We start from the raw sequence: 11,892 nt of genomic DNA, 5'->3' as shown, positions 1-11,892 counted from the left end.
TTATTTGCACGATGAGTCGGGTGTGTCTTGACCTCCGCCGAACCCCTGAGGCCGACTCACCGAACCCCTAGGGTTAGATCGAACCCAGGTTCTGAACCACTGGTCTAGAGTATGGCTTACGTATGTAAATAGTTTTTAGCTTTATTATATAGTAAAAAGACATTCTTTAGATTTTAAACAGCTAGATGTTATTCTGACATCCAATTACAAAATAATTTACATTTGTAACTAACGTAGACTTTATTTTAGGACATCAATATGCATTGTGTGTAAGAGTGAGCTGATTCAGACTGAAAGTATATTTAGCCATCTTTAAGCACTTTCTATACAATGGCCTACCATTTCATTTCAACTTCATCAGAAATCGTTTCAAAGCGTTCTTATTGTGATGGTTCTTCCTGTTAGAATAAGTTGAATTTGTCATATTTACTATTGAAATGGAACAGTATGCTAAATTACATTCTACACGATTTAGGCTTGGCTGTAAAACCTCCCTGCTTGGCACTCAGCATCAAGGGTTGGAATTGGGGGGTTAAATCACCAAAAATGATTCCCGGGCGCGGCCACCGCCGCTGCTCACTGCTCCCCTCACCTCCCAGGGGGTAATCAAGGGGGATGGGTCAAATGCAGAGAGTAATTTCGCCACACCTAGTGTGTGTGTGACGCTCATTGCTACTTTAACTTGAAATTTAAAAGCGTAGCACGCCCATAATATTTACATTGAAGCGATACAATCGACACACAAGCGATGCCCCGGAGCTGAAATACTAGTTTTAACAAGGAAGCATGACTTCTTTGACTAAGCTCTCTTTCAGATACTTGTGACTGTTGTCCAACGATCCCAGCACCAAAGCACTCTGCAGTCGACTGATCTGGTCTGGACTGGGAGGCGGGTCCTCGTAGTGGAGACGCAACCAGGACGCCCCTGAAAGGACACATTAGTGAGGACTTGTTGGTGTGCACACGCTGTGTGGGTAGCACCAGCTCACCCTTGTAGACCCTCTGGCCCGAAGACAGCAGTAGTTCTGCCCCCACACTGTGATTGACAGGCTGTCCGGCCGTGGACCGCCCTGCCCCCAGCTTATGGAGCACCTCCGCTAGAGGCAGACCGTACACCTCCTCTACGACGCCTGTGTGCCACAGTCCCAGGTCTCTGATGTCCGTGGTTATACATCATCATTGATCGTTATCTCACCGTCTTGGCTGCTCGTCAGCTCCAGCTGATGCGCGGCTTTCCTCATGATGGAAAAGTAGTCGGTGTGGGCGGAGCAGAGCGCCCGCGCCGTCTCCTTGGCCACGCCCTGAGCCTCCATCATGGCCTGGAATTTGAGCAGAGCATCTCCTCCCGCGACGGCCTGGGAAATCTTCTCTCTGCCGTGTGATTGGTCGGCCGCCAGGCCAGTCATGGTCAGCAGCACGCCGCCTGCGCGCCCGTCAACCAATGGATGAAAAGAACTTGAAAAAACACAAAAGGTGAGCGTTACCGAGGGTGGTGACGAGCTCCATCAGGTCTTCGGGTCCACGTCCCTTCAGCGTCTCCAAAGACTCCATCACTTCCAGACTGTTGCCCACGCATCGACCAATCGGAGCGTCCATCTTGCTAAGCACCGCCGCGGTGCGCATGCCCAGCCCATTTCCTGCCCGCACCTGGAGCAAAGAATTCATGTCAAATTATGAAATGAGATGAATGAATCAGATACTAGCGATCATTATTAGCGTCAATTGAAGTGAACAGTGATTAGTTAGGCTGACCAAGAGGACACATACATGCGTGCCAAGGCCGGGACCAGGTGACAATTTGCCAATGATACTCGAACTTGCTTCATAAATATATATATTTAAATAAAGCATTTTTTCTCTTCTGTTGACAGCAGTGTTGGCGCTAGGAATTTTCAAAATGGGGTCCCAGGGACCCCATCAAGTCATAAAAATGGGGTCCCATAGTAAATTTTTGGGGTCCCACTTTTTTGTAAGCGTTTTGAAAACAAATGACAAATGTATGCATTATCCTGTTATATCTCACATTCTATATTGTGTTTTGGAAAAAGGTTGTCATAAACGTTACTTCATTCATTAAAAAATAATAATAAAAAAACAAAAAAAATGTGTATACATATGTAAATGTATTCAGTTATAAACATTCATTCACTTTCTTCTTTCCTTCATAGATCTGAACTTTAGTTTTTTCTATGTTTTTATTGAATAAGTTGTAGGTGTATTTATTTCAGTATAAAAGTGTAAAAAGTGTTTTGCTTGGGTCATGAAATTATGATAATGGTGTGCCAGGGCATACATACATTTTATATTTAACACTTAAAGGCCTACTGAAATGATTTTTTTTTATTTAAACGGGGATAGCAGATCCATTCTATGTGTCATACTTGATCATTTCGCGATATTGCCATATTTTTGCTGAAAGGATTTAGTAGAGAACAACGACGATAAAGTTCGCAACTTTTGGTCTCTGATAAAAAAAAGCCTTGCCCCTACCGGAAGTAGCGTGACGTCACAGGAGGAAGGACTGCTCATATTTTCCTATTGTTTACACCAGCAGCGAGAGAGATTCGGACCGAGAAAGCGACGATTACCCCATTAATTTGAGCGAGGATGAAAGATTTGTGGATGAGGAACGTGAGAGTGAAGGACTAGAATGCAGTGCAAGACATCTTTTTTCGCTCTGACCGTAACTTAGGTATAAGCTGGCTCATTGGATTTCACACTCTCTCCTTTTTCTATTGTGGATCACGGATTTGTATTTCAAACCACCTCGGATACTATATCCTCTTGAAAATGAGAGTCGAGAACGCGAAAAGGACATTCACAGTGACTTTTATCGCCACGACAATACATCGGTGAAGCTCTTTAGCTACTGGGCTAACGTGGTAGCATCGGGCTCAAATGCAGATAGAAACAAAATAAATAAACCCCTGACTGGAAGGATAGACAGAAAATCAACAATACTATTAAACCATGGACATGTAAATACACAGTTAATAATTTCCAGCTTGGCGAAGCTTAAAAATGCTATTGCTAAGGACGCCATTGAAGCTAACTTAGCTACGGAGCTAACGAGATAGCATCAGGCTCAAATGCAGATAGAAACAAAATACATAAACCCCTAACTGGAAGGATAGACAGAAAATCAACAATACTATTAAACCATGAACATGTAAATACACGGTTAATGCTTTCCAGCCTGGCGAAGCTTAACAATGCTGTTGCTAACGACACCATTGAAGCTAACTTAGTAACGGGACCTCACAGAGCTATGACAAAAACATTAGCGCTCCACCTACGCCAGCCAGCCCTCATCTGCTCATCAACACCCGTGCTCACCTGCGTTCCAGCGATCGACGGAAGGACGAAGGACTTCACCACGATCATCCGTGCGGTCGGTGGCTAGCGTCGGCTAGCGCGTCTGCTATCCGAGTCAAAGTCTTCCTGGTTGTGTTGCTGTAGTCCGCCGCTAATTAATACACCGATCCCACCTACAACTTTCTTCTTTGCAGTCTTCATTGTTCATTAAACAAATTGCAAAAGATTCACCAACACAGATGTCCAGAATACTGTGGAATTTTGAGATGAAAACAGAGCTATTTTGTATTGTATTGAATGGGGTACCGATACTTCCGTTTCAACGATTGACGTCACGCGCATACGTCATCATCCAAAGACGTTTTCAACCGGAAGTTTAGCAGGAAATTTAAAATGTCACTTTATAAGTTAACCCGGCCGTATTGGCATGTGTTGCAATGTTAAGATTTCATCATTGATATATAAACTATCAGACTGCGTGGTCGGTAGTAGTGGCTTTTAGTAGGCCTTTAAATCTCTGGATTCTACATCAACTTCACATCTATTCCTCATTTCAAAATGTTTTTGGTTTTATGTTGTTTGTTTTTTTTTGTTTGTTTGTTTTCCGCCCTTTTTTGTCAAACAAAACTATGTTTTTTTTATGGCAAACACAAAATATGCAAAATCTTCCACCGAAATTATTTTTCTTAGTGTAATATTTGATGTGAAGTAATGGGAACCTTGGATAAGTCAATAATTCATAATAACATTGATTTTGATTCAATATTATGTTTTGAGCAATGACAGTTTGAAAAAAAAAAAAACAGCTTTTGTTTTATTAGTCAACATTGCAACTTTTTCTAAATTACATTTAACCTTTAAGCTTTTTTATTTCACTTTTGTTACGTTTTTGTTTATTTGAATAGTATTTTTAGAATGTGCCGTGGGCCTTTAAAACATTAGCTGTGGGCCGCAAATGGCCTCCGGGGCACACTTTTGACACCCCTGCTATAGATAATAAAAAATTAAATGTGATAAATCTATGGATAAAAAGCGGAGCCTGGCGACGCATGCACGTTTATCATAACTCTCTCTCTCTCTCTCTCTCTGTCTCTGCCCCTCCCTCACCAATGCTGCTGTTTGTTTTGTTTTTAACCCCTTCTTAACCCTGAACGTACATTGAAACAACCCTAACTCAAAATGCCAGACATTTGAGGCATTTAAGAAACTCCGCCCGGACAGCTCCGCAAAAGAGGACATGTCCGGTGAAAAGAGGACGTATGGTCAGTCTAGATTAGTCATTAGTGTCGACTACTAGTGTCAATTAAAGTGCTGCGTTGGTCATGAGGTGGTCATTAAAGGGCACAAGCGGTAACCAGGAGGCTGGCGAGCTGCTTGGCGCCGTCCAGGTCTTTGTACAGCGCGGCCTGCCCAAACTTAACATCCAGAACCAGCGCAGACAGAGACTCCGCCCCTTTCTTGGAGATAATAGAACCTGAGGGAGGAGTGGCTCGTTATAGGTTGTCGGGCGTGTCCCCTGTGCGCATGTGGGCGGTACCAGTGATGAGTGGCAGGCTGTCCACGGTGCTGGTGGCGTCCCGCGTGGCGTAGAGGACGCGATCGGCGGGTACCAGGGTCTGCGTCTGGCCCACGATGCAACAGCCCACAGCGCTCAGTATGGCTCGGACCTGCGGACGCATCAGCATGTTAGCAGCATGGCGGGATGCGTTCAGGTCACAAACCGCCGGTAGCAAAAGCGTTACCTGCTGGACCGACTGGTTAATGTCAAAACCCGGAATAGACTCCAGCTTGTCCAGTGTACCGCCGGTGTGAGCGAGGCCCCGCCCACTGATCATGGGCACCTGGCGAGACAGTCACGGGGTTATGACGTCTTGGCCGCTCATCAAAACTGAGGCAGGCATTACCTTGCAGCCGCAGGCGGCGAGCGCGGGCGCCAACACCAGGCTGACTTTGTCCCCCACGCCGCCTGTGGAATGCTTGTCGACCACAAGCCCCGCCCACTCCTCTGGCCACGACATGACTTCCCCCGAGAACATCATCTCTCTGGTCAAAGCCTCCGTCTCGGCCGTGTCCATGCCCTTCTGCCAGATGGCCATTAACAAGGCGCCTGCGGGAGGGGGGGGAGGAGGCGGTAAGCGGCCCTGATGATGTCATGGCGGCGTGCTCGTACCTGTCTGAGCGTCCTGAATGCCTCCGTTCGTTAGCGCCCCCACCAGAGCTTTGATGTCCTCGTCGCTCAGTCGGCTGCCGTCTCGCTTTTTCTTGATCAGGTCTGGGATGGACAACATGGCCGCCTGGCGTAAACAAGACAAAACAGGGTGTCTGGAAATACGTTGCACAAAAAAAACCCAATATGATTCAACAATGTACATTTAAAAAAAAAAAAAATTTCAATAAAAATAAATGTTGGAATATTAATACAATAAATCAAAAACATTTATTCATATTATACCTTGTTGATTTATCATTCATATTGTATACAACAGGGGTCACCAACGCGGTGCCCGCGGGCACCAGGTCACCCGTAAGGACCAGATGAGTCGCCCGCTGGCCTGTTCTAAAAATAGCTCAAATAGCAGCACTTACCAGTGAGCTGCCTCTATTTTTTAAATTGTATTTATTTACTAGCAAGCTGGTCTCGCTTTGCCCGACATTTTTAATTCTAAGAGAGACAAAACTCAAATAGAATTTGAAAATCCAAGAAAATATTTTAAAGACTTAGTCTTCACTTGTTTAAATATATTCATTAATTTTTTTACTTTGCTTCTTATAACTTTCAGAAAGACAATTTTAGAGAAAAAATACAACCTTAAAAATGATTTTAGGATTTTTAAACACATATAGCTTTTTACCTTTTAAATTCCTTCCTCTTCTTTCCTGACAATTTAAATCGATGTTCAAGTAAAAAATTTTTTTTTATTGTAAAGAATAATAAATACATTTTAATTTGATTCTTCATTTTAGTTTCTGTTTTTTCGACAAAGAATATTTGTGAAATATTTCTTCAAACTTATTATGATTGAAATTCAAAAAAAATATTCTGTTTCAAGTTTTTATAGTTTATATACAACTATTAAAAACAAATCTAGAAAATCTGTAGAATCAAATTTAAATCTTATTTCAAAGTCTTTTGAATTTCTTTTTAAATTTTTGTTCTGGAAAATCTAGAAGAAATAATGATTTGTCTTTGTTAGAAATATAGCTTGGTCCAATTTGTTATACATTCTAACAAAGTGTACATTGGATTTTAACCTATTTAAAACATGTCATCAAAATTCTAAAATAAATCTTAATCAGGAAAAAATACTAATGATGTTCTATAAATTATGTTTTTAATTTTTTCAAAAAGATTCGAATTAGCTAGTTTTTCTCTTCTTTTTTTCGGTTGAATTTTGAATTTTAAAGAGTCGAAATTGAAGATAAACTGTTTCAAAATTTAATTGTCAATTTTTTCTTGTTTTCTCCTCTTTTAAACCGTTCAATTAAGTGTAAATATCATTAATTATTAATAATAACATAGAGTTAAAGGTAAATTGAGCAAATTGGCTATTCCTGGCAATTTATTTAAGTGTGTATCAAACTGGTAGCCCTTCGTATTAATCAGTACCCAAGAAGTAGCTCTTGGTTTCAAAAAGGTTGGTGACCCCTGGTATACAATATGTGTAAAATAAATACTTAAATGAATAAATACAATTATCTACTGCGGTCCCATGAAGTAAAATGACATACATACATATTTAACTACATTGTTTTGGGGGCCACATTTCTAGAAAGTTAATTGTGCATTCATTATTAGTCTTATTTTGTATATTCCTGAGACCCAGTGTCTTCTACAGAGGACATTTAATGTCGGTCTATTTATTTTGTTAAAGTTACTGGAGCGCGGTGTTGCAAAAAAGCTAGTCAAAGATCATTTCAATGACAACTCAAAAATGTGAATCTCAAAAGTTTTTTTTTTGGCTAAACTCACCGACTACCAGTTAAATAGCCCAAATTATGAAAATTAGTGGACCTATAATGGAACCTTGAGGAACACCACTATCCATCCTTCTTCTTCCGCTTATCCGGAATAAGTTGAACAAATGACTACTGACTGCATGTGAAGTAAACAAACATCTTACATAAATCACATTATGAAAAAAGAGAGGACCGAAGATGGAACCTTGAGGAACACCACTAGTATAACTAAATAAGTTGAAAAAATGACTACTGACTGCATGTGAAGTAAACAAACATCTTACATAAATCACATTATGAAAAAGAGAGGACCTAAGATGGAACCTTGAGGAACACCACTAGTATAACTAAATAAGTTGAACAAATGACTACATGTGAAGTAAACAAACATCTTACATAAATCACATTATGAAAAAGAGAGGACCTAAGATGGAACCTTGAGGAACACCACTAGTATAACTAAATAAGTTGAACAAATGACTGCATGTGAAGTAAACAAACATCTTACATAAATCACACTATGAAAAAGAGAGGACCTAAGATGGAACCTTGAGGAACACCACTAGTATAACTAAATAAGTTGAACAAATGACTACTGACTGCATGTGAAGTAAACAAACATCTTACATAAATCACATTATGAAAAAGAGAGGACCTAAGATGGAACCTTGAGGAACACCACTAGTATAACTAAATAAGTTGAACAAATGACTACATGTGAAGTAAACAAACATCTTACATAAATCACATTATGAAAAAGAGAGGACCTAAGACGGAACCTTGAGAAACACCACTAGTATAACTAAATAAGTTGAAAAAATGACTACATGTGAAGTAAACAAACATCTTACATAAATCACATTAGGAAAAAGAGAGGACCGAAGATGGAACCTTGAGGAACACCACTAGTATAACTAAACACGTTGAACAAATGACTACTGACTGCATGTGAAGTAAACAAACATCTTACATAAATCACATTATGAAAAAGAGAGGACCTAAGATGGAACCTTGAGGAACACCACTAGTATAACTAAATAAGTTGAACAAATGACTACATGTGAAGTAAACAAACATCTTACATAAATCACATTAGGTAAAAGAGAGGACCTAAGATGGAACCTTGAGGAACACCACTAGTATAACTAAATAAGTTGAACAAATGACTACTGATTGCATGTGAAGTAAACAAACATCTTACATAAATCACATTATGAAAAAGAGAGGACCTAAGATGGAACCTTGAGGAACACCACTAGTATAACTAACTAAGTTGAAAAAATGACTACATGTGAAGTAAACAAACATCTTACATAAATCACATTATGAAAAAGAGAGGACCTAAGATGGAACCTTGAGGAACACCACTAGTATAACTAAATAAGTTGAACAAATGACTACTGACTGCATGTGAAGTAAACAAACAACTTACATAAATCACATTATGAAAAAGAGAGGACCTAAGATGGAACCTTGAGGAACACCACTAGTATAACTAAATAAGTTGAACAAATAACTGCATGTGAAGTAAACAAACATCGTACATAAATCACATTAGGAAAAAGAGAGGACCTAAGATGGAACCTTGAGGAACACCACTAGTATAACTAAATAAGTTGAAAAAATGACTACATGTGAAGTAAACAAACATCGTACATAAATCACATTAGGAAAAAGAGAGGACCTAAGATGGAACCTTGAGGAACACCACTAGTATAACTAAATAAGTTGAACAAATGACTACTGACTGCATGTGAAGTAAACAAACATCTTACATAAATCACATTATGAAAAAGAGAAGACCTAAGATGGAACCTTGAGGAACACCACTAGTATAACTAAATAAGTTGAACAAATAACTGCATGTGAAGTAAACAAACATCTTACATAAATCACATTAGGAAAAAGAGAGAACCTAAGATGGAACCTTGAGGAACACCACTAGTATAACTAAATAAGTTGAAAAAATGACTACATGTGAAGTAAACAAACATCTTACATAAATCACATTAGGAAAAAGAGAGGACCGAAGATGGAACCTTGAGGAACACCACTAGTATAACTAAATAAGTTGAACAAATGACTGCATGTGAAGTAAACAAACATCTTACATAAATCACATTAGGAAAAAGAGAGGACCTAAGATGGAACCTTGAGGAACACCACTAGTATAACTAAATAAGTTGAACAAATGACTACTGACTGCATGTGAAGTAAACAAACATCTTACATAAATCACATTATGAAAAAGAGAGGACCTAAGATGGAACCTTGAGGAACACCACTAGTATAACTAAATAAGTTGAACAAATGACTACTGACTGCATGTGAAGTAAACAAACATCTTACATAAATCACATTAGGAAAAAGAGAGGACCGAAGATGGAACCTTGAGGAACACCACTAGTATAACTAAATAAGTTGTTCCAATGACTACTGACTGCATGTGAAGTAAACAAGCTACAGCAACAACTTAGTTACAAAAATCATGTACATTACAAAAACAAACCTCCAAAAAGGACAGGACTTAAAGCGGTGCCCTGAGGAACGTCTCAGTTGTGTTCATCACAAGTTTGGACCACCGTGTTCTACTGTTGCTCGCAAGGTTAAAAGGTCAATGCAAGGATTTGGCAATGTGTTCCGTGGTCCAAGTTCCACTATACCACAGGAGCACTTTAGTGTTTTTAGGAATTTGCTACAAAAACATTTGTTTCCCAATTTTGAACCCAACTGACGTTGAATGAGCCTGCTTCAAAGCATAGAAAGTGTTTATAAGTGTGCATGATATTCATACAAATCATTACATAAAGTGTACCAACTTCAGGGAAGTTCACCGACCATGGAGGCTCGGAAACTATGCCCCGTGAAAATCAGGGGAACACCACATTACTGAATATTAGTTTTTTTCTCAAGAGTTATTGTTTAAATCGGTCAAGAAATGTTGAAGTAGTAAACGTTTTTAATTGAAAAATGTTATTACAGAATTTCGGGAAAACCGGGAATTTTTCAAGTCTTTAAACCAACTTGTTTTTTTGTCCTGACTAAGAGGAATGTTTTGACAGTGGAACGAAATGGGTTAAAAATGTGAAAGGAGTCATCTCATTGCACTAAAAAAGGTTGGAAATAAGGTTAGAAAAAAACTGAAATTCCTGGAAATTTGTTGAACGTGGAAAAATGATGAGTTGAATGTGTTGAAAGTGGAATGGTTTGAATTGGTGGAAAAATGTGGAAGTTTAAAAAAATGGATAATTCATTTTGAATGGGGTAAATGTCCCTAAAGACTGAGAATTCTAGGAAATCCGGGATTATCTTTTTTGAACTGTTGAAAGGGAGCACACAATTTTGGAACAGGCTGAATATTTTGAATTTGGAACAGTTTGAATCGGATAAAACACGTGGGAGTTGTGGAACTTTGAAACATTTTCCATTCACTTTAAAGGGAATTTCATGGAAATTTGGGATTTTCGGGAAAAGAGGGAATAAAAAAATTAAAAAATGCTAAAAATTGTGAATGTTCTGAATGAGTTTAAAAGTTTGGTGTTGGAATTTTTCAAATCGGTCAAGAAATGTTGAAGTAGTAACATTTTTAATTGAGAAATGGTATAACGGAATTCCTGGAATTTCAGAAAAAACGGGAAATTTTCCAGTTAAAAAAACAATTCGTTATTTTGTCCTGATTAAGAGGAATGATTTGACGGTGAAGTGGGTTGAAAAATGTGGAAGAAGTAGTCGACAGAAAAAAGGGTGAAAAAGGGGTTTGTAAAACGGGATTTCTTGGAATTCCTGGAATTTTTTTTCAACTTGGAAAAATTATAGTTTGAATTTCCAGTATGAGTGACGTATGTTGAAGGTGGAATGGTTTGAATCGGTTGAAAAATGTGGAAATGGTGGAAGTTTGAAAACTGGCCAATTCTCGAATAGGCTGAACAGTTTGAATTTGGAAGGGTTTGAATAAACAACATTGCATTTTGATGGCTAGTGTATGGTCCTATAACTAGCATAATGATTGCTTGTGATGAATGTGTAGCTCTTGTTTTTAATTTGGAATGTGGCCATCTTTCACCTCACTGTACTGTACATGTACCAAAGCATGGTGATTGACCCCAGGAAGAATAGCAGGTTCTACTGCAGCAGACAACTACATTTTACACACATAGTAGAAGAAGTATACAAATGGAAGTTGAACATAGAGTTATGCATATCAATATCATACAGATGCATCAAAGTGGTAAAAGTAAGCATGACTCACGTGCAGATTTGGTCCTAAGTTGCACTTTGAAACGGAGCAAGGCCAACTTGACCCCTGCAGTTCCTCGCCTGGTCAACAGCCCACCAGCCAATGGGGGTGGACGGGGCGGCGTCAACCTTTAATATTACACTAGCTTACTGATGGACGTGACTGCCGTGTTTATGGTCAATTGCTCAAGGGCAGAGTACAGTCCAGGGTTATTTTGTTGTGAAAATCTGAGAGCGCCCCAATTTCCTTGACATTGTCTTGCTTTGCTGATGTTAGCAACGTAGGTGACGAGACTGGCACAACTACTAGAACAGTCTTTCATGCGATCTCCATCGTCCCTTCATCTTTTAAAGCTCCTCTTCTTTGACCCTGCATTCTGTTGC

At 39.3% G+C, this 11,892-nt stretch overlaps 1 protein-coding gene across 2 annotated transcripts; it reads right to left on the bottom strand.

Moving 5' to 3' along the window:
* Positions 1-626: 626 nt before the first annotated feature.
* On the bottom strand, positions 627-11,602 carry tymp (thymidine phosphorylase). Of its 2 annotated transcripts, XM_062067093.1 has the most exons (10): positions 11,522-11,602; positions 5,486-5,609; positions 5,220-5,422; positions 5,058-5,156; positions 4,853-4,982; positions 4,671-4,789; positions 1,485-1,647; positions 1,196-1,423; positions 990-1,130; positions 627-925 (listed from the first exon to the last, which is right to left on the bottom strand). In XM_062067093.1, exons 2-10 carry the CDS (start codon positions 5,601-5,603, stop codon positions 774-776), a joined length of 1,353 nt encoding a protein of 450 aa, XP_061923077.1. In that variant the 5' UTR covers positions 5,604-5,609; positions 11,522-11,602; the 3' UTR covers positions 627-773. The 2 variants fall into 2 exon arrangements, with proteins under 2 accessions (XP_061923077.1, XP_061923078.1); XM_062067094.1 differs by lacking the exon at positions 627-925 and having other exon boundaries at positions 1,008-1,153.
* Positions 11,603-11,892: the final 290 nt, after the last annotated feature.

Source organism: Entelurus aequoreus, linkage group LG12 (genome assembly GCF_033978785.1).
Source record: "Entelurus aequoreus isolate RoL-2023_Sb linkage group LG12, RoL_Eaeq_v1.1, whole genome shotgun sequence".
NCBI classification, from domain to species: domain Eukaryota; kingdom Metazoa; phylum Chordata; class Actinopteri; order Syngnathiformes; family Syngnathidae; genus Entelurus; species Entelurus aequoreus.
This window is presented reverse-complemented; position numbering and strand designations above follow the sequence as displayed.